This window comes from Seriola lalandi, unplaced genomic scaffold (genome assembly GCF_002814215.2).
Source record: "Seriola lalandi dorsalis isolate HSWRI2012SDOR001 ecotype SW California unplaced genomic scaffold, Sedor1 jcf7180002054580, whole genome shotgun sequence".
Taxonomy (NCBI): Eukaryota; Metazoa; Chordata; class Actinopteri; order Carangiformes; family Carangidae; genus Seriola; species Seriola lalandi.
In genome coordinates this window covers 1,148,168-1,172,116 of record NW_019525133.1, presented here as the reverse complement: position 1 = coordinate 1,172,116, position 23,949 = coordinate 1,148,168, and the positions used below count along the sequence as shown (strand labels likewise).

General features: G+C 39.6%; 1 protein-coding gene across 2 annotated transcripts in view; it reads right to left on the bottom strand.

The window, feature by feature from the left end:
- Nucleotides 1–23,949, bottom strand: part of rgs7a (regulator of G protein signaling 7a) — a 51,684-nt gene that overhangs the window by 4,380 nt on the left and 23,355 nt on the right. For both annotated transcript variants that reach the window (XM_023418127.2, XM_023418128.2), the window contains exons 3-14: nucleotides 20,088–20,184; nucleotides 16,722–16,772; nucleotides 7,724–7,830; nucleotides 6,570–6,621; nucleotides 5,505–5,569; nucleotides 5,054–5,130; nucleotides 4,756–4,837; nucleotides 3,630–3,704; nucleotides 3,397–3,495; nucleotides 2,567–2,628; nucleotides 1,967–2,077; nucleotides 1,753–1,878 (exon numbers count right to left, since the gene is read on the bottom strand). In XM_023418127.2, coding sequence (XP_023273895.1) covers nucleotides 1,753–1,878; nucleotides 1,967–2,077; nucleotides 2,567–2,628; nucleotides 3,397–3,495; nucleotides 3,630–3,704; nucleotides 4,756–4,837; nucleotides 5,054–5,130; nucleotides 5,505–5,569; nucleotides 6,570–6,621; nucleotides 7,724–7,830; nucleotides 16,722–16,772; nucleotides 20,088–20,184 — 1,004 coding nt within the window. The remainder of the gene's footprint in view (nucleotides 1–1,752; nucleotides 1,879–1,966; nucleotides 2,078–2,566; nucleotides 2,629–3,396; nucleotides 3,496–3,629; nucleotides 3,705–4,755; nucleotides 4,838–5,053; nucleotides 5,131–5,504; nucleotides 5,570–6,569; nucleotides 6,622–7,723; nucleotides 7,831–16,721; nucleotides 16,773–20,087; nucleotides 20,185–23,949) is intronic.

Sequence of the window (23,949 nt, the reverse complement as noted above, 5' to 3'; positions counted from 1 at the left end):
TCCACAGTCTCTCACGTGTGCATTCATGTGTGTGCGCGCTTGTACTAATCACGTTGTGGCAAAAATATCTGTTAACACAGTCACATTGTGAGATCCCATGTGGGAACAAAAAAGCTGCTCCCATTAAATTTAACCATTTATTTTAGGCTTAAGACTTGGATTGTGGTTGAGGTTGCAATTTGCAAACAGCCAGGCAGCTGTAAGGGTTAGGATTATGTAGCAGTACATACTGCTACAATTTACTCACGGTTAAAGGCACAGTCCATAATCCAGTCTGCTACTCTGACTGACAGGCAGTGGTAGAAAGTAATTAAGTACATTTACTCAAGTACTGAGGTACTTCACCTGAGTATTTCCAGTTTATGCTACTATACATTTTTATTCCATTATATTTCAGAGGATGATATTTTTACTACAGTTATTTGAGAGCTGTTGTTACTGGTTGCTTTGCAGATTAAAACATGAAATATGAAATATATGATAATTTTATGAATATGATGCAATGTTCAATGTTACGGAGTAAACTACCCAAGGCATTTACACCCAAGTAGTAAAATTAGAGATACGCAGAAATATATTCTTGGATTTTCTTGATTCTGATTTTCTTTTTCTATAATATAAACTATAATTGGCAGCTACACAAAGATTTTGCAACTTTTCTTTAATAGTCGCATTGTCTTTAATTCTCTATCTATCTATCTATCTATCTATCTATCTATCTATCTATCTATCTATCTATCTATCTATCTATCTCTGAACAAGGGTTAACAAAAATCACGTGAATGCTTTCTGTTTCCAACTTTCAGATCGCTCATCATGGATGACTATTATTAGTATTGACGGCCATTTCTCACCGAGACGCGGTGTGGAAGGACGCATGCGCGCAGCAGTTCAGCAGGTAGCCGTCAAGCACAGGTGAGGTTAGCGGTGTGGCAGGTAACTTTTAGCCGCTTTGCCTTTGCTAGCTCCTTGACGCTGGACATGTTCAGCAGGAAAAGTGTCTGCTAAAGTTTGCTGTTCGGAATGTTTTCGTCGTTGTTCCTCCACTTGTTGTTACTTTGGTTTACCAGGTTTTTTCAAACCGTGTGTCCTCTTCACTCCAAAGAAACTCCACGTGGACGGCATGTTGTATGCGTGTAGCTCTGTGTGTGTGTGTGTGTGTGTGTGTGTGTGTGTGTGTGTGTGTGTGTGTTAAGTTGTGGCTGTTGTGTTTGCAACATGAACCATCGTGCGGCGCTTGAATGTATTTTTGATATTATCTGTCACTGATCAGCTGAAAACCTGCCTTTTCCAATCGCCGGCTGATCGATCGGTGCATCTCTATCTTGACCAACAATAACATTAAAATGCTGCTTAGGAGTCATTAGTCAATCAAATAATAAAATGATGTAATATATACTTGCCTTTTATTATAAAATAATTATTTTACTTTTGATAGTTTAAATCAACTTTGCTGATAGAAATTCTGAATTTTTACTTCAAAATATTATGAATGCAGAATTGTTCATGTAATAGAGAAATGTACTTAGATCACTGTAGGGTAAACATGGCAGTAAAACAGTCCCATATGTATCAAACTCTAATGCGCATATGAATATCCTTCATATTTATGTAGTAAAATACAGATTGGGCCTTTAAGGTGAGATTAAGCATCTAATGAATGAATTTACGGAAACACATTGCTCTCTTAAGTTACTAAAACCAGGTGTATTTATTGTGTGTGTGTGTGTGTGTGTGTATTTCATGACGTACCTGAGATTCTCTGAGCTGAACTCGGACTCCAGGAACTTGAGGAACTGCTCTCTCCCCACAGGATCTTTGAGAACCTCATCGATGCCAAAAGCCCACCTCTTTACTCTCTGCTGGCCTGGCTCCTTACTGGAAGACGACACACAAAAATGCAACACATCTTTCACAGATAAGGTAAGTGTGCAGTAATACACACATACAAATACAGTATACCCACCTGGCTTCGAGCTCCCAGAGTGTGGTGTCATCTGAGATCCAGGGGTTGGATGGATCTGGAGGCGTGAGGAAAGGGTCGTATTCAACATACTGCTCTGTGTAGCCCAGCAAACTGTTTTTTGAGAAAACAACACAGAACATATGAACGGCATCAGTTTGCATCACTGGTAGAAATCTGACATATGGTCTAGTGATCACATCTGGTGGAATTATGCTCCACATCTTTCTGAGTCATTATGATTCAGTTATTTGTGAGCTTCAACTGACAAAAGGAGAAGTGAAATCCTCTTGAGAGCAAACACTTGAAATTGAAATAAAAGGCAGAGTCTTGACAAGAGAAACCGACCCTTGTATTGGGGCACAATAATACACAACCCTTTGCTGAATGCACCCTTCCTTCAACAAAGGAAATGACAAGCTGATGCTTTGGGTGCACTCCATCTGGCATTGTCGGTGCTAACGCTCACAGAGGGCATTGTCTGGGCCCAATCACTCCTCAAGGTCGTCGGAGCTCTTAATTCCACGCCATGTTAGATTGTTTAACAGCTCAATAAACAGATCGATGGCTAAACTGAATAAAGACAGAAAGAACATCACTCACCTCTCTGCCACTTTGGACATTTTCAGTCGATGCCTGTCTAATTGCAATTGCCAAAAGGTGATCTGAAACCACAGCAGGGAACAGTTAGCGTACATCAGTCTCCATGAATTCACAAGAAATCGTCAGCTTGCAAGTATATTTACTCACCAACTGTAAGATATATTTACTATTTGACTTAATGTGTGCACTTCACATTCTGTGGTACATTGCCTTTAATTATGTACATATCATCATTCTATTAAAATGATGCTTAGTACAATTAATTGCATTCCAAAAATGATGTTACAATAAAGTTACAGAAAAACCACAACTACAATGTGACTGCTTAAAATTAGGTGGGCTCAGGCGTGTTGTTGGCGCATAGCTATCTTGTGTGTTTGTGGATGTGTCGTAGACATAAATGAGGCTCTGCAGAGAAGCATTCTCTCTTACTACCTGGTAAATCCGCCACTGTGTTTCCCTTTCATCACCTAGACTATATTGGTCCACCGCAGTTTCAAAATGAATCATCAACTCACCACAAATAGAATCTAATTCTGTGGGAAACACTGCGCCATCATATTAGCAATCCACTAAGGTGCAAGTGCTACCTGCACTCTGGTTAGTTTATCGCATGTTACACCAAAACACTCCCATGATTAATTAAAAGAATAAGTACAACTCTTTTGAACCATGCATCTGGGGCAATGACTGTTTTTTGTCAAAATAGCAAAAAATGGATATAGAGATGCGCTACATGTACTTGTGCCATGTGCTTTAGAACATGCACTTTGCACGGTTAAAACAGAGCACTATATCTTTAATAGTAGAGCGCCACCTGCAGGTCTAACCTGTTCTTGCAGTTCTTCTTCTGTAGGCTGCTTGGCCTCTGGGGCGGGGGTGTGGGTTGGGCTGTGGGTACGGATGTCATTCTGCAGCCCATACACAGACTGAGACAAGAAAAAAACATCAAAATAAAATGGAACAATCAGTATTAGCAGCCCTACAGCTGCTGACAAGCACAATCTGCTCATGTCTTTGTTTCAGTGTCATTAACCCTGACCTTAGAAGAAAGAAACTCTACCTTTCTGGTTTTGTGGGGGTTTTTCATTCTGGAGGACTTCTTTATGTCGACTTCTGTTGTGTTCACACATCCCGGCTGTGAGAGGAGTGAGGAGAAAATCAGGATGTCACGAGTTAATTCAGCTTAAATTAAATTGTTACAACATAAGCTATTTATGCTTTGCCTTCAAGGATGACGGTACAGACTGGGAAGGTGCATTTTTGCCGCCATTATGTGAGTTTCGGTAAATCTAATCCAATATGCTGAGCCGGGGCGTGAAGCGAGTCTGAGAAGTTTCCAGGACAATGTGTCAGATGCTGGTTAATTAAACATGGAATGTGCCAATTTTAGCAAAACAAGTAAACCAGCGGGAAATCAGAGTCTTAGTGTGCAAATTCTGGCTGATTGAACAAGTGGTCTAATCTAGGTCTCTTCTAGAAGAACAGAGCTAAGTAGCTTGACAGCGTCACTGTGAAATTTGAATTAATATTGATTATGTTGCTCCAAGGACGCATAAATTGAACTTGTTATTTCCCAATTAAGCATGGAGCAGTGGCTTTCGGAGAAATACAGCAGAGGAGACCCTTTAACCTGAGGGGGGAACTAAATGCTATGCTAAGCAAGTGTGTGTGTGTGTGAACAAGGTATAGAGCAGCAGTGAAGCTTATGTGTTGTGACAGCTATTGATGTGACGTTGCATGTGTATGGCAGAGAAATGCACAACAGATTTGCAGTGTGTTCACCTCTTCACACAGTTACATACATCACAGGAATCATGTAGCGCTCACATATAAATTGCGTATAATCTATGAAGCGCTTGTAACATTTTCAAAGCATTATTTCTTTGTCATACAGTCTGACACATCCCCCCCACTGCCTGTGAAATGTGTGGAATAGATTAAAATAACCTAGAGAGCAAAAATGATTTACCATATCTCTGTTATTATTCTTTTGACTGTGTGTGTGTGTGTGTGTGTGTGTGTGTGTTTGTGTTTGGCGAGGGGGCTGTAGCACAGGTCATTGTGAAATTATTTCTTCAATATATTCCACTTCTGCAGGGACAATTAAAAATGATGACGATAATGTCTGCGATGATATCAGGAACAGCAAAGGTGACTGTGACAACATAATCAGTAATTTTACTCACCACTGGTCTGTGCACGTCCCAGAATGCTCTTTCCTGACTGTCGAGAATTTTCCTCTCAATTTTGTCTCTTTTCTTGTCCACTCTGAGAAAAAAAAATGGAGTTCAGAACTGTTTTGATGGAGCACGTAGCTTACTCCAAGACATGTATGATCCATTTTACTCCACCGCATGTTTAATGTGCAGGTTATCTGTTAAGTTAAGTTGTAAGCTGGTAATTACTAGAGAGGCTGTAGAAAACCACTAAGTTTAATCATATCATAATGAGGTACTTGTGTGTGTGGTTATTATAGAAACCTACTTTGCTTGTGCTTCTGCTTGCATAAAAATGAACTCCCATTTCCTGGCGAAAGCCCTCTGTAGCCTTGCTAAGCTCTCCTGCAAGTAAAACAAAGAACAAAACAGGAAAAGAAAGGCTTTTGAGGGATCTGGGCTGATTATGTTTACTGCGCATGCTGTGTACAGAGCACGGCTGGATACCATCTTTAATGATCCCTGCTTACATACAAAAAAAAAAAAAAAAACCCCTGAGTATATAACTAACCCGGTGATTCATTTCATAGCTTTGGTGAGAAGAAAGTTAAAAAATGATGCAGTGACACACAGAGAAAAAAAAAAGAAAACAAACGAATGTTCTCAGAGTCAGTGTGAACAAAAAGGCCGGAGATAAATCCTGAGAGCGGTGCCAACACAGGAACAGAACAGATATGTGAAGAGGGGAGTGCTGACACCAAAAGACCTCTTTCACTTACCGCTTCATAGTCTGCAAGCTCCAGACGCGCTTTATTTTGCATTGTTCTTTTGCAGAGGTAAACAGCTGAGAGAGAGAGAGAGAGATGGGTAATAGAGGGAGAACGGGATCTGAGCTTGGTTTTTAAAGCCTTAAGTGGCCCTGCTTTTACTCATTTAATCCTCTCAACTGCACATTTAAACTGGCCTGCAAATCACAAAGGTCATTGACTGTGCATGGCGAGTGAGTGTCTGTTACAGTGTGTGCCTGACTTTTGATGTCTTCCTGTACTATCATCATCATCCCTTCATCCCTTTGTTAACTGACCATTATGTGGAAAGCTTCATTATGCCATTAGAGTGTTTTCATTAAGGGGCATCATTCACGTGAATCATTTGCTACACATGAGACACTCTAACTTCCCCTAACACCCACAAGATTATTCCCACAGCGTTTGTAAATGCGTGAGCCCCTTATTTTTTTCTGACCTACAACTCAAACAACAAATGAAAGACCTGCAGAGCTGCGGCTATTCACCTGAACCATTTTTTGGCATTATGAAATGTTTATCTCCACTGTGCTCCGCTATACAGGATGAAAAGCTCTTCCCTGTATCGCCATTAAAACATTCAGGCAAATATGAACAACAGGTGCACGCATGCAAACACATTCCTGGTTTCCGTCACTGTAATCAGCCTGCATTAGTCAGACAGTATGACAGAGGCAGATGCAATTGACTGAGGCTGGAATAAATGCAAAATAAAAAAAATATAAAATAGAAATAAGATAGAAAGCAGACAGAGTTATTGCATGCCCTCTGCACTATAACTGATTCTGCTGTGGCTGTGGACCAAGCATTTGAGTAGAGCGGAATGTGATTTTATGTTTCATATCAACCATCCAGATACTGCAGTTGCATCATTTGCGTTTCATCTCTTGAACTTTTGGTAATATCAGCGGTGATAACAGATCTACTGGGCAAATAAATTCTATCCACTACACAAACAGTCAGCATCATTAGCCTCTTCAGTACATCCTGCACAATGCACACAGTAAAGATCCGACTAGAAGAGAACAGCTCTCTCACCATAGTCTGTGTTTTCTGGCTCCCAGCAGTTTGATGGCCAAAAGTATGGAGTCTGAGGGAGAGAAATAGGTCATTAAGAAATGGAACTGAAAGAAACCTTACATTGACAGCTTGCAACTAACCACATGGTGCTTTGAATCAAAGTGTGCACTGTCATGCGAGGTGGGCATGCAGTCACAGTGCTGCATCTGTCACAATAAAAGATTTTGTTGTATAATGGGGTCGGCATAACGTCTAAAGCACATAAGCTCCTTTCAGCGAGCACTGAGAGCAGACACCAGTGTGAATCTTGACCCTCCTTTTTCAGCATGGTATGGACCGGCCTCACATGAGAACTGATTACATGTAAAGAGCAAAATCAAGCATGCTGCTAACACAGTCACAGCCTTAGGCATTGATTTACTTTGGTTAGTCCTGTGTAGCACACTTGGGGGAGCTCACTGGGTAGAAAATCACTAAAACTGTCAATCTTACTATTGACATTCAGACCAATGTTCAACCTGTAAGAATTATGGAGCACAACAACTGCTATTCACTTTTGACTCCAGTAGATCACACTGAGGCTCTTTAAGAGATTTCTGGGCTTTTTCTCTGGCCTGTCACTCCATTTATAGATTCTAAAATTCTTATTACTGAGTTTTATATAGAAATGACAATATAGTCTATGTTTACCCTACTAAATGTATTTTTCTTCTATGAAAAATACATAGAAAAAATAACAATTTATCAGTCCTAGAAATCTCCTGCAGCCCTGTCATCTTATCACATGACTGGATCCTTAAGAAACCCAGGATTAAAACGCTCAGTTCACACAAGTGAAAGTTTTCTCTAAAGCTCATGTGATGACAGTGATATAGCCTATGTCAAAAATAATGGCAAAATCCCATGTTAAGAGCCTTAATATGGCAGAAACAGAGTTATTAGACACAAAACAAACAAAGCCACAAGTCAAAATGTGAATGAAAGAATACACAGTGTGCAAATAAAAGAAAATTTTGTGTTTTATTTGATTTAGTCAACTTAAAGTCATTGACCCCTGCACTACAATTAAGATATTTTAAGTGTTTCATGCTTTTAAAAGTTAAAATTACCATAGGCATCTAGAGACTCAAAGGGATATAACAAGATCAGAGCATTACTCTTATTCTTCTTACCTGAAACCTATAGAAAGTGCCATCATCTTTGAGAGTGAGGACGTGGTCTGAGATGGGGAAGAAGTAACCATGTGCAGCCATCAGAGTTCCTAGGTGAAGAGCCTCCACTGAGGGGAAACAGACAAAAATTCGATTTACAACTTGGTGTACTCTAATTCTTTCTGTCAGTTCAACAAAAATTTAATTATCAGGACTTGACTAATAACAATATGGCCATTACAGGTTTAAAGGAAGAGCTTAGCCCACAGCCAGCTAGCTTAGCTTAGCATAAATACTGGACAGTCAGTGTGACTGTCAAATGGAAATAAATCCAACCACCGACATCTCTAATGATCACCTCTTTTATGTAATCTTATGACAATTTGCTCTTATGCGGGGGTTATGTGTCGGACTATTTCTTGGCCATGGCCAGTTACTTGGTTACTGCTGGTTTCCTGCCAATTGCTCAGAGCCAGTCTGACACGTATCCTCCTGTAAAATGGTAAAATGTTGTTTTTTTCACTTTGTTTTTTAAGATATTTTGTGTTCGTTTCTGAGATTTCCAGGTGCTGGTGGGTGGATTTTGTTACCGTTTGACAGAGCCAATCTAACCGTGTCCCCCTGTTTTAAAGTTAAGCTAAGCCTAATATTTATCAGACAGATATGAGAGTGGTATCAACCTTCTCATCTAACTTTCTGCCAGACAACGAATAAGCAAATGTTCCAAAATGTCAAACTTGTGCTTTAAGGATCAAGCGGATAAAGCCCTTCCTTAATTTAAATTCTAATATATTCTCTTTATAAACACCTTTTTTATGCTCAGGCATTAGAGGATAAATCAGCTTTGGGATCTCACTTTTTTATTAAAAGAAGATTCTCTGATTACTCTGCAGTCAATAGTTCCTCATCACAGATCCGGGGCCAGCATGCTGGGTTTTTGGGGGTTTTTTTGTTTGTTTTTTTTCGGTCCCACCAGCTAATTAACTTTATCCTCCTTTCGTCCCCAAGTATAATATCATCCTCCACAAACTGGCCAGACTGAACAACAGGGCCTCAATGAGGAGCTGCTGCTTTTATAGACCCTGACACAGCTTTGACAGAAGGATGGGCAGGTCTCCGCTCCCACCAAACGGCACAGCAGGGGGTCTGACTGATTAGCCCGCCTTCAGCCGGACAGGCGGAACTCATCAGTCAAATCGCTCGGCGTTGTGCGGGGTTGGAGTGAAAACCTGCTTCCCTCTGGCGCTCCGCAGTACATGTTTGACTGTCCCTGATTTAAAACCATCAGATAATGGAAACCTGTAATCATCATCAACTGACACCAGTTATTCCCTGCTGTTCTCAACCTGTAACCCCTTCATGAGGTTGATGTCTATTATTCATGTTTTCTATAATGTCTTGACACTTCTGTGATGATATTGTCACTTTTTGGTCAATATGAACAGTATATGAAACAGTTTATCTACGTACCGCTTCATGCAGCAGCGTCCTCATTTATTTCTGTCACGTAATTAGATTATTTATTGGATTGTTTCGTGGAAAGCACAGGGGAGGCTAGCAGTAAACACACTAATAAGCTAACAGACACAAAGGTCGGAATGCTTGACATGATCTAAAGAGGCAGAGCTTTGAATGCAATAAGAGGAATGTACTGATCTCTACTCTATTGCTTTCTAACACACACATACATTGGATCTGTGTGTGTGCGCGTGTGTGTGTGATAAATATAGATTGACTTTTCCTTTACCGCTGAGGTTACTGTCACAGCTTTGTGATTTGCGTGTGTGTGTGTGTGTGTGTGTGTGTGTGTGCGTGTTTGTTTGTGTGTGGGCGTGCGCGCACATATTTATGACTGGGCTCCATTTATTAATAAATTATGACTCATAAGTTATTAAAGCCTGTTTACGTATAAACACACCCCCACCATATCCACTGTATTGTATTTCTTAAAGCAATATTGCACCACATTATATACATATACAGTGTATATATATATATATATGAATTAAAATTTACTGTATATCTGGTGTATTATTAAGCCAGAAGGAGTCACTTATGTTGGACATCTACAGGGACAGACTAACTTTGTGTCTTCTGCATCTGCCCATAAAAAAACAGGAATTCAAGAAGACAGACATTTACAAGCAAAAATACACTCAGCCGTGCACCTTTTCTTTTTCTTTTTTTACTTATTCATTCAAAAATTTCATTTTCTGGGTTGTTATTTCAGACGGGATGAAAGTTGAAGTCAGCAAAGTTTGAAAAAGTCTGAAAAATGACATCTGGCACAGTGCAGTTAGAGCTTGCTGTCTCCTACTCTTCAAACACAGGGCTGATCTGTTCTCATTTTGTGTTTGAGTGTCTCTGTCACCTGTGATGGTTTGCTCAGTCTGTCTGTGAGATTGAAGCTGCAGGTTTTTCTGACGCTGTTTTAAGGATGGATGTTGAATGTCAATGTGAATATCTTGCTTATTTTAAATTTAGGAAATCATCCAACACAATTAAAAGGCAGTTACATAAAATCTGATAAAGCTGAGCAGCAAATACTAATTGAGTTTCTAATACAAACATTTAATTTCTTTCAATTGTATAGAAAATATACAGTATGATGGGCATAAAATAATGAATCTGAAAATGCAAAAAGACTAATGCGATGTAGAGTTTTCTATGGGATGAAGAAAAGATTAAGCCAGATTGTTTTGTTTCTGCTTTTACTAGTAAAGGTCTATTAGGATCAATTCCTGGTAGCAAGGGAGTTTCTGGCTTTCATTTTAACATATCGTAGGCTTTTCTATAAGCTTTATAGCTGACTAAACCTTGGAATGGAATTAGTCAAGTTGTTGAGAAAGGCCGGCCTCAGAGTCCAGGGGGAAGACACCCTTTGATTTCATCATATTACCAGCTCTGTGCCAAAAACCCAGCAGTTTGGAGCCCTGCCAAATGGAGTGTGGGAGTGTTTTTACAGCTGAGCCTTTCTAAATACACCGGCAGAGATTCTGTGTTTGTAGTGATATTTTGCTCATGTCTGTTTGCACCATACACTATGCACTGTATGGAGATGTTGAGGTGATGAAAACTGTTTTAATTAGCGGATAGTGGTGGATAGTGACTAACCACATTTACTAAAGCACTGTACTTGTGTGCAGTTTTGAGGTACATTGAGGTACTCAGCTGCATTTCATAGAAACATTTTTTGACGTTGCAAGATGCTTTGCAGATTCTTGTGAACCTTATGATGGAGCCCAACATGTTTTCGACTTAAACTTTTTAAGTAGGATTTTGAATGCAGCACTTTTGTTGTAGTAGTAGTTTTCCTTAAGTAAAGGACCTGAGCACTTGTTCTTTAAATGGTTTCGTTCAGGAGGCGGTAGGAGATTCATACAAATAACATATGCAAAGGAACTATTAAACTGACTGAAGGAAGGAAAATGACACCATTTCACATATGCATGCCATGGTAGCAGTGTACAGAGGTGTGATGTCTGGAGACTGAAAAAGATCATCTAAAGTGCTCAGCTGCAGGAGTGACTCTCGAGCCTCATGATCACGATGCTTAAAGACGGTTGGAGGAGAAGACCAGGACCATAATGCAGAACAGTATACGCACCCTCTCCATGCTGTTCTGATGGGCAGAATGTCCTCTGTTAGAGATCATTTTACTGTTCCCTGATGTTCCACACAGCAGATTAGGTGCTCTTTCATATGCAGTTCACACCCTTAACAACACACTGGTACACACTCACTGACAGCTTGACTGATGTTGATTGTTATGCCGTCCATCCAACATTCACTTGGACTCGAGGATGAACTGATTAGATGTTGGTGGTCAAAGGTCAAGGGTCACTGTGATCTCACACAACATTTTTGGCCATAACTCAAGAATTCATACACTAATTATCACACAATTTAACATGAACGTCTAATAGGAATATATGATGAAGTGACGACATTTTATATCCAGTCAAAGGTCGAGTTCACTGTGACATCATAATGTTCTGCAAAGAGCCATTTTTCAACACAGTAGCTCAGGAACAGAAGGAGAGATTGTGGCCATATTTCCTAATTAATTCTAGTTTGTTGATTTCCTGTTGAGGTGTGATGAATTTGACTATTGTGTTTATCTAGTGTTGTTTAGTCATGTTTAATCCCCCACAGGCATCTAAGGCAGGCATGATAACATTCATAAAATTAAAATAGTTATCACCCTCACAAATTTCACTTGCTGTTGTGAGAAATGAATGCTTTAGCTTCTGTGAAAAGGTTAGGTGTTATGTTCTTTTCTTGTGTGGAATTTGGTCGCATTTTCTCATACACTCTCATACACATACACAGAAGCTTACTACAGGAGCAAAGAGGGAAGACAAGTGACGTAGCGTGAACCCTTACCCTAAGTATTGTTACCATGACAACTCGCCTGCTGGTACGCAGTTATGGGTCGTATTCGAGGGAACTTTGCGGTCATTTAGGGTGGAGGATTTATTGACACGCACACACAAACGCATGCAAGCACAGATGTTCACACATGCAAACTCAGTTTACCCGCCTCCCACAAGCTCATTTACCTGCTAACTATTATTCAGTGATGCAGTTTCATTTGCATAAAAGAGGATTTACTTTTGAATTTGGAAATGAAAACAACTATTTACTATATTTTTATTTTATATGTACTATTGTTATACTAGTATGATATTTTGATATTGTTTTACAGACAGACCTGATTCATATGTAAGAGCTTTGCAGTGTCAGAGAATTTATTTCAGCAATAAATGGCCATATTGATACCCCTGCAGGGATTTATTTTCAGGCAGGTCAGAGGTCAACAGAGCTACAGGACCATTGATGCTGGATTTCATTGGGTTTTTACAACCCTCCTGGCCTAATGACAGCAAAGCTAATTCATACTGTGAGTGACTCTTGTGAGGCTCTTCATTTACAGGCTCACAGCGTAGTTACATCTCTTAGCCACTGTAGGCTTGGCTACAGTATATTAATAGTGTGAAGCAAAGATTTATTTTCATGGATTTTGTCACTTCTGCGCCATGGAGACTCAAGTTGAATTCCCGGGGGCTGTTACTGTTTTCTCTGTAACACAGACTTACAGACTATAATTAATTGGATTACTTTTTGATGTCTGTGAGATGAGATGTGAAGATAAAAAGAGTGACTGTGTAATAATGTGTAATTGTGTTTATGGGCATTTATTCATGATGAATCAGAGTTACATAACTGGAAAGAGTAAATCATGCTGGCTCCACAAATGGTCCAAAGTGTTAAAAACTCTATATGTTCTTTTTGGCTGGGCCGTGAAGGCGGAGTCAGCCACGGACTGAGCGAATGAGTGAACATTGTTGAGTTATGATATTTCCATCACTGGTAAGCCGAATGCCATGTGACTGAGTTGGAGTTTCCCCATTGGCCACTCTTTTTAAATGAATTGGCACAAATGGTTTATATTAGGGGGGCGTTTACAGCCTGATGTGTTGCCAACTTAGCGCATTTGTCATTAGATTTTGAGATCATTTTCAAACAAGATGAGGTATAAACCTAGTATATGGCTGGACAGTGTATGGGTGCCAACCGTGGGCTTATGGCTACGCCTCTAGTTACCGGCAGTCTACCGAGCCGCTCTGAGCCGAGCCGAACTGCAGGGAAGCTGAGTGGCACTTTCAATTCACTGAGCCTTGCCTCCATTACAGCAAATAAACTACTTTTTATTACATTACACATCATTATTACTAAAGGAGGCAGAGGAATAACTATACATAAGACACACTGAGCAGAGAGAGGGCAGGCAGAGTGGGAGGGAGGGAGAGAGAAAAGCCATCGGTAACTGCTCAGCTAAAGAAACAAGCAGATCTGAATAACATGTAGACAACAGAAACACCAGCAACCAGACTCGGGACAATACGCTTACTGCAGCACAGCAATCAAAGCCCAGTTAAGAAATAAAGGGTTTCTGCCCTCTGAAATGCTAGAAGGCTTTTTAATTTGAAACGGTTACAGTGAGTGTTGAGTTTGTATTAACACGTAGTGCTGTCATTTTAACACAGCAAACGGGAGCAACTGAAAATGAGGCTTCGGACTAAAATACCGCCCTGACCAATTATACATTTCAAAAGGAGGGAATTTGGCCTGTTATCTTCTACAGTTGAGGTAAATAAAGGCCTTGATCATTTTTTGAAGAAATGCTGTCATTGAAAATTGGATCTCAGACGGAGGCTGTGCGCTGTGCGAGAGACAAAATAAGATAGATATTCTGTCGCTTCTGACTTTCTCTCCGAGTCATCATTTTACAAGTAAATATAGACAAAACACAGCACAGGCTTTGTCTTTAACTTGTGATTGGTGATTCTGTCAGACAACGTCACGGTTATAACATCAGGATTTTAGCAGCAGAGCAGCAGCTTGGAAATGGCTTGGAAGTTCACATGAAGCGTTTATGGGCTACATTTCTGTCATTATGTAAAACTTGTTTGGAGAGAAACATACACACTGTGTATGTGAGCACCAGAGTATTAAACGGAGAGACAGACTCTAGGCAGAATGTAAATATGAAGCAATGATGTCTGTTGTTTACAGCCGTTCCACAACAGTTTTCAACTACTTCCTCAATTTTGCACACCTTAAATGTGGCAAGTAGTTGAATCCAGTAGTTCTCATGCCTGCCAAACCAATTGAAGCAAGATGTGTGATGATCTGTAATGGTCTGAATTGTAATCAAAGTAAAGAGTTACAAGTGCAAAACCTTCTGCTAAAATGTCCCAAAAGACGTGTAAAACTTTTGAGAATAACTTTGAAGTCAGAAATTTGCATTGGCTAATCAAATGCAGTATTGAATGAAAACAGGATTTAGGGACTAGAGAGATTGAGATGATGAGTTCATCTGGAGGGCGTCACTGTATTATCTGTGGAATTCATTTAGCAAAAAAAAAAAAAACTCCAAATCCCCAGTCCCCAACTTTGATATAAGCTCATCTTCCTTTATATTAAACAAGCTGCTATCGTGCTGAGCCAAATTAATTGCGTTTCACTTTGCTGTGTTTGAGAGCCCTGCCAGGAGTTGCTCTGTGCCGAAGTCACTTAGTTTTTCACAACAGATTTAAAACAAAATACTCTTAAAGGACAAAGAATGTTAACAGGTTGTTAACAGGTTTTCAGACTCCTTGCTGTTATTAAACTGCAGTTTTTGACAATTTTAAGCGAGAGTGCTGTTACGGACGAGCAATTTTCGATAGTGCAGGTGACACAAAATGTAGCACTGTAAATGTGAATTTGCTTGAGGGAACATATGTGACGTGTTACTGCCAAACAGACCACAAAAATGTGTCCCGTTTAACACATAACACGCACACATACACACACACACGTATATCGGTGTTACTATGGTTGTCAGGACATGCATTGACATAATGCAATCCATAGCCCCTTACTCTAACCATAACCATCATAAATAAATGCCTTAACATAACCCTACTCCTAACGCTAAACTCTACATCTATTCGAGCCTGAACCTTAAAACAAAATGTCTTCACAACAATGGTTTCACACCAGAATTTGTCCACACAACACTTACACAGACACACGCACATAAACATGTACAATTGACAAACAGAAAAAGACAGGAAGATCCGTGCATACAACTGCAACAACACACAAAGGAACTGTGAGCTGATGAGTCAGCTAAGTGAACAATTGATTATGTCACAATGTATGTACGAACTGGGCTGTACAACACCGAGGCACATACTAGAGCAGACAAACACCAGACGAATGCACACCCACACACATAAACACCCCAACATCCAAGTAAACACACACCTACAGTCCTCAGAAAAGATCCGCTTTCACATTGTTAGCTACGCTTCTTCTATCACCGTCTTTAAAAGCAAGAAACCGGGTCTTAACTTTCCATATTTATCACAGTTCAACCTGCCCACTTTTGAGTTATTTTTTGTGCAGTGAGGGGCTCAGCTAATGATCTGGCAACTCCCTCAAGACGGTGTAGTTCTACTTCATTACACTGGAATAAAAAAAAAAAAAGAATAAGAAGAAAGAAAAAAGGAGGAACAAGAATTGCAGTGTCTGATTTAGCTCAAGGACATAAAAAAAACAGATCAAAGAAAAATGTCTAAGTGTGGACTTTTACATACACTAAGGTTCCACAAAGGCACGTTAGGTGTTCTTCTTTCTTCATGTGCAGGCTAATGAAAACTTCTCATCCAAAACCTTACGTAGAATATATGATCAGCACCTCTCCTCTTATCGTGCCCAGAAAAGCAACAGCAAGCTTGAAATGATATATTATATAAATATAAACAGCTGTAACAGTGGTCCCCTTCATACACAGATCCTGCTATATTGCCATTAAGAAGAGACCCCTCATTGTGAGGTAGTGACAGACATTGACATTTGTGTAAAAGGAAGAACCGGCATGGCGGGACATACGCCAACGCTGTTGTGTTACACATCACACCTCTGATTCCAGATCGCCGGCAAGCTACCTACAATCACATACCGGGGCAGCATTATTCCGGTGTGTTTGGTTGAGTGTAAACAGCCAAAGGCAATATAAAGAAAGGTCTTCTTGACGGTAATATGGTGAGATCTCTGTATGAAAGTGGCTATTGACATCCTACAATTTAATCTTTAGCATCAGTATTAATTAAAAAACAACTCTGTACCTATAAATGTAGAGACGACTATCACTTGATTGCTTTGACACTAAAGTAAACTTAAAAATCTGACTTCCTCAGGGAAGCTCAGGAGATAATGATATAGTAGTATAAGTAATACTGAAAATAAAAATATGTAAATCATGTCTGTGTGTTCAGATTTTGTCAGAGTTATGACTGATGCAAATTGTGTTTTAATTGCCTCCGTGAGCTGTGTGTGACATCCACTGGTGCAGCTCCAACAGCTGACCATGTTGTTAAAGGGGCCAAATCAGCAGCCAAACTACAATATCTAACAGGGACTTTAAAAACCTCTGTCCTACATCAATACTGATTCGCTCTTTTACCTTGATCTTCGATGTCCAGATTCTTGATCATCCACTGTACAATATCAGAACCTGAAATGAGAGAAAGCACATAAAAGTGACTCATGGACATATCTAATATATTCACAGTGTGCTGAGACACATTTTTGCATATACATGCAAATGAAAGGGAAAACAATGACACTCTTAACTCTGCCCACCTCCCCTCATCATCACAGTGCATACCAATTCCTCTCACCTTGCACCATGTGGGTGGGTAATGGGCCATCCATTACCAAATATTCTTTTCTGACATCCTCTCCAAGCCAGCTCTCTTTGGCTGTAGTCCATTAATATAAATGACCAGAGAGGTACAATGGCATAATGAAGCATCCATTGTGTACAGTAACAACACAATTTGTCAGACTCAGTCACAGCACCGACATTGCAGCTGCAATTGTTTCTTTTCGTAAGTTTATGGATCACATCGGACATTTCCAACTGTCACGAACAAAGAATAAGATGTAATAGGTCAGAGGAGAGGAGAGGAGAAATGTAAAATCAAGCAGAAGTAAAGGCAATACACTGTACTTGTATTACGTTTTTATAATAGATGATGCAGTCATCAAAACTATTTTGAGTAAAGGTCTAGAGATCATTTGAATATTTCCATTTCCATCCCATTTCAAAGTTTTCCATCTGAGACTGCAACTGAATCATTTTCGCATCTCAGAAAAACATAACAGCATCCTCTGCCCCTGTTCATTTTCACACCCGACTGCAACATGTGACTTTGGCACTTTGACTAAATATATATTTTCCAAGCTATTATTACTGTCTGTCATGCTGACAGGTGAAGGTGTGTTGCGGAGATGAGACTGGCGGAAGGCAGAAAAAAAAGGTGTGAAATGGAGACATCGGGGAATTCATGCAGTGAGACATTCAGTCTCTGTGGCCGTCTCTCTGTCCATCAAACTGCATTTCAGACTGTCTGTGTTTTATCTCTCCGTTTCTCGATCAGTGCACCCCCTTGCTTTTCAGCAACCCCCCCCCCATAACCAGATGAGATTTTCCATGGATTAACATCATTAATACAACCCCATTTTCACACTATCAAAGTTGACCCACTTTCTAAGAGAGAGCTTAAATGAGATATGTAAGGTAATCCTCTAACAAGGCTGTTCTTGGAATTGATTAATATCATGGCCATAGATTGGGCTCTGCGTGCGTGCGTGCGTGCGTCTAGGCACAAGCGTGTGTTCGTATTACAATGTGACAATAATATAAACAGAGAGGTAAATGATAAGATCAATTATTAATGATCCCAGTGATGGCAAATATTGGATAATTGCTGCAGCAAATAGTGACAGCATGCAGCAAAGGGCAGCAGAGCTGAAGATATTATTTCATAATACTTGAAAATCAAGTTGAAAAGATGCAAGAATAAAAGTGAATGAAATGAATGAAAAGTTACTATAATATTTAGAGGTGGTGAAAGTCATAGTAGTAGAACCATATGAACCATTGGAGAAAAAAAAAAGATTACACAAAAAAATAGTCAAAAATCCATGAAGGAGAATTAAAGGAGAAAATGTGACATTTTAGAATGCAGTTAATTGTACATGAAATCTGTAGCATGTCAATGTTTGCTGACCTCTGCTCTGTGTGAAATTTGTATGAACATCAATAGAAAACAAACTGAGAGCAGCAGAGTTGCTTGGCTCACCAGTACGAAAAACACATTTGCAACAGCTCTAATGAAAAACTACCCTGAGGAAGGGATCCGGATACATCAATTCTGCCAACAGTGCACTCATTTAAGAATAAGTGGTGTTACTGTAACAAGTGATTAAAATGGTAATGACACAACTTTTCCTTTTCTTTGATGCTGTCTTGATACAAACTGCATACATTTTGACAAAAAATACTGTAATGCTCATGATTACGATATCATTATTGGATGAAGCATTAATACAGTACTGTAGTAAAAGGTATGTACTGTACAGTTCATAGGGTAGGTGTAAAGCAGCGCTACAAATACAAGCCATCTGTTGCAATTTCATCATGTTCCTGAAGACGTAGCGAGTGTAGCTGTTTCCTAGCTACACTGATTGAGTAACATTTTTTTTATTTCTTTTTTTTAAACACAGAATAGAGATGGAATCTAAGCTGATGCTGCCTGGCCAGATGTAAAATCATTAATCTATAGAGCCACTACTGTTTTTAAACCAAGACAAACACTGTGTAGCAGACCTGGCATTAAAAACCAAGCAAAAAAAAAAGAGAAAAGAAGTTTGCATCAGCTGCTCTTTATGTGCCCAAAGCATTGTTTCACCAACGTCACTAAAGCTAAAGTTAGTGATTTAAATTTATCTGTGTCTGTGCTCATATGTCGGTGCCTACTGCCAAACCTTTTTTTAATCTGTGCCTCATCGTAGCCATCCATGTCAAAAGGCCCTGGACATGTCACTGGTTGTGACAGGCCAAACGTGGCCCTTTGTTAGCAGTGATGGCGACCAGTGGTGGCTCTGGTATTGTTGGTGCCCTGAGGCGAAAAACCACGCAAGGCGGAGATCAAAGCACATTTGGCAGGAATGAGCACTTAATGAAAAAACTGAGAATTAGAGTAAGGGTTTGAATTATTAATTTATCAGAAGACTTAGATAAATCTTTAATATGATATAAGGATTTGAATAGCATAATGATTAGCAAGCTTTTAATTATAGACTATAACACTGTTTTAATAAACTATTGAAAGTTTATATTACAGTATACAATGCATTCCAGCGCTTCATATCGACTGACTCGTCTGACAACTGAAATGTAAATGAGAACAGCTTCATTAGGAATTCAACTGCCTGAAATTCTGTATATGTGAGCACAGAGAGAAATGGATCAGAAAACAGATAAAGGCCTGAAACCAGCTGACACTAGACAGAATGCAAATACAACACGATGACATCATGAATATGCTAATTGGAATATTGCGTCATCTAGTTATATTTAGCGGCTTTTCGATCTCGCTTTTGATACTTTTTCAAGTACATCCTCAATTTCGCACATTCGCAACACCAGGTTTTGACCTAGTCTGGTTATATCCAAATACAGTAATATAACAGTGATGGCCTCACTCCTCTTAGCTTTTGAATGTCATGTTTAACTGAACTCATCTCTTATGGAGCACCATGGATTCTTATCTATTAGGTAGCACAGCTCGAAAATCCAATATGATCCTCTTGACATTCTGGCACTGCCAGTGTGAAATGCAAAACAGACAACTCTCTAAATACTTTCAGTGTTTTGTTTGGCACGAACACAGTACTAGTTGGGCACTTAGTGGGTGGGAGCCAAGTGGAGGAAGAGAAGAGAAAAGCAGTGCAGTGCAGAACAGAGAGATAAGAGCCTTACCTGAAAAAACACTGGGGATCTTGGTTAGAAAACTTTTCACTGTTCGGATAGGGATGCCATTTTTCTCATCCTGCATGCGTGCTATTACTTCCTCCATCTGGACAACACAGGGACAGTGGGAGAGATGAGGGGGGAGAGAGAGCAAGAGAGAGAGTGAGCACTTTTCATGAACTTGCCTTTGTAAGTGGAGGCTGTGTGTGAGCAGGCCAGAAAGAGGTAAACAGATAGAGACAGGTTTCTGTGTGTTTCAGCCATGTCTTCAGGGAGGAAGCTGGTAACTAACAGTCAATACTGTCAGATTTCTGTCTTTCCTGTGAAAAATATCTCTGATTTCTGTCATTCGTCACATAAAACTGCCAGTAAGCTGCACTTATTGAGTTCTGCAACAGTTATTGAATTTTGGAAGTCTAACAATGAAGTTTCTAGTTATTATCCATCAAAATATGTTTGTGTCCCAAAACACAAGCCACACATCCAAACTCTGCAGAGCAGAGAAGAAAAATTACATTTTTCTGACATCAAAAGACATTTCAGACACAAATGTTCTGTGTTCAGCACTGACTGAGTTACAAATTTGAACCAAAAGCTGCGCTGAAAACAGACATGCACAGGCGAGTAGACACAGACAGGCATACATGCAAACACACAAACATTTGCAAGCGTCACTGGGACAGAAATGTACTGGGAGTTGTCTCAAGGGCCTGGCAGGGCAACACAAGGCAACCACGTTTCCAAGAACACAAAGGAGGGAGCAAAGCAGAGAATAGAGCATGGCCCCGATACAGTTCGTCAGCCAGATCGGATGGCAAGAGATCTCCCCAAACTCCTCCCTCAGTGTAAAAATATACGCAGAATCCAATAGCATGGCATGAAACTGATATGTGGTACACAAACGAACCCAAAAATGTTGTGATTCTATCGATGTTTGTCTCAGAAACAGAGACATATGATGGTAGCATTATTAAAAAGAGATTCGTCTGAAAAAAGGTATTCATTGTAATGAGGTCTCAGGCTTAATTAATTTAAGCAGGATTTTGTTTGTCACAGTGTCTTTACTTCAAAATGAAACGGTATAGCAGTGTTCTCATTATATGCATTAAAAGCACCATATGTAGAATTTGTAAAAAAAAGATCTGTTTTTGCTTCCTTTCAGTGGTTTGGTATTATTGTGGCAGACAGTAAGGCTTGTTGCTAACCGGGTAATGTAATGTAAATCTTTGACTCAATCAAATATTTCCCTCGATAATCTCTTAAAATCAATTCTAAACATCACAGTGAAGAGAAGCAATAATTGGTGGAAATGGATTTTCTGACTGAGTCATGAGTACAGTAGTATTGTAGACATTTTTCCAAGTAAAAACATGTTAATTTCATTCATCAACTAGACAATCTATAATCTGTCTATAAAAAGTATGCCTTAATTATAGGTGGCATACTTGTCAATAGTGGACATTTTGCTGATGCCACTAAAAGCATTTCATCACTTCATTCTGATTCATTAAGGTGCAGAAGGTTGTATGACATCCAGCACTAAACATTAAATACACACATTATAAGCCATTGCCATTTTCACTTGAAATTTTGATTCAGACGTTAACATTTAGTTGACTATCTTTGAAAAAAAAAAAAAGGAAAAGTATGTAGCCAACATGTAAAGTGAAAATAACAGCGAAGCCGAGATAGATCCCTGGGGAACATCTCATGACGGGGAGGTTAAAGAGAAAAGGGTTGGTCCATGATAAGATAGGAACCTCTTTTGGAGAGATGCAGTGAGAGCAGAACCAATCATCAGAGCTGATTCTCTAACTGATCGGGATAATGTAATGTTGTGTGTTGTGTTTAAAATGGTCTTTTTGATTTTAAAATGTTTCCCTTTTATCTGACTACACTAAACATTTAACCAATCATAATGTAGTGTATGGTGTCTGGAAGCTGTGACTGTGACTCCGTACTGAGCTGAAGTGTTATGTTGTACTCACAGGTCTGGCTTCATGGATATCCCCCCAACAAACCCCACCCTCCTCAATTTTGTTTCCTCTCCATCTTCATATGACATGCACACGACTTATCAGTGGAGCTCATCTGGGATAGGCGACACAATTTGAATACAGCCAATTCCATTTCATACAAATGAAAGTTTTGTGTGGGTGAAAATGAATTTCTGCTGCCATATTGGTGAGAAAGGAGCAGTTCTGATTATAAAAGAAATAAAATAAAATAAAATAAAAAGAAGGGTTTGATATGTAAATCTGTGAGTACTCGGGTTTGGCAGTTCATTAGCTAGTACTGTGGCATATGTTATTATGAAAGCTTGTAGCTAGTCAAATAACCTGGAGCTAAAAATCATCCCAGTTAGTGATAGGAGCCTAATTGACAATGATGGAGCACATGCAAATACTGTAACTACAGAGCTGCAGGAGGAGAGTTAAAGGGCCAGCAGTACTGAGAGACAGGAATAGAAAGAAAAAAAAATGAATTGGTAAAAAAAAAAAAAAAATATATATATATATATATATATATATATACTGTATATATACACATTTTCAGATTATGTCAGACAGTGCTGTGAAAAGTAGAAGGACTGTTACTAAATTAATGGGAGGCAAGGCTGAGGAAAAGGGTTAAGGAAATAGGGCACACTCAAAGAGGTTTATAATATTTGATCACAACATAATTGAAGCTGGTGAACTTCAGAGAGTATTGACATCTGACAGTTAAGTAGCAAATGGTTTCATTTTTCTGTGATGTTCCTCGACTAATACAAGGTGAAGTTAGAGGAGCAGATGGTTTTCTTACTAAAATCAAAACAAAAACCATTCAAGTACTAATATAATATCCTTATATAACTTAGGCTTGTGAACTGACGCACAGAAAAACAAAAATTACCAGTATTCATGCAGCCTCCTTTTACGTGCTGTGTGCATTATCCCTTTTGTTGTTTTTAAACATATCTCTCACTATTAATCCTAATGGTGTCCAGCTCATCTCTGTTGAGTAAGTCTGGCTTATAACGCCAACCTTCTCTCTCTATCCAAGTCTCACTGTCTTTCCCAGAGAGTTAGCTGGCACTGTGAGAAGCAGAGCAAATAAGGACAACAGCAACAGTGATCAATACTTCACACACTCTCTCCTATCTCTCTCTGCAAACCCTCACCGCCTACACATGGTAAAATGCCACCAGCGTGAATATTCAGGATCTAAAGCTCTTGAAGTCGGGATGCTCTCTGGCTTCATGTTGTGAGGAAGAGGAAAAGTCATTTCAGAGTCAGAGAGAGAGAGAGACTCTTGCTCTCCCTCTCTCTCTCTCTCTCTCTCTCTCTCTCTATTTCTCTGTCCCCCACCCATCCACCCACCCAGATCTGTCTGACTGCATCTCTGCAGCCTCTTAACAGATAAGAGTGAGTGTTTTGGCTGCACAGTGTGAATCATTGAATAATGATGGCACAGGACTCAGTACATATAAAGTGACTAACAAAAGCTCCGGATATAAGCACATACTGAGCGTCAGCACATGGCTCCAAGCACTTCAAAGACTATGACTGAGGGCACTCAGGGCGCAATCATAATGTTCTGAAGCATCATTTGGAGCAAAAAACATTCCAAACTGGGTTTGTAAATCAATACTGGCCTCTTAGATGCCTTTTTAGCCATTGTTAAGTGCACCATGAGTCCACTTATTTGACAGGCTTTTTCTAAGAAAAGTGGGCAGATAAAAGAGCCAGTTATTAACAAGGTTCTATCTTAAGCACATCAGGAAGGTAGGAGGTTTCAGGGGGAATTTCACCATTTTTCTAATGTCCTAAGCAAGCTAATTTAGAGGTGACCTTTATAAGTCACCTCAACAAGACAAAAGGAGGCTCGG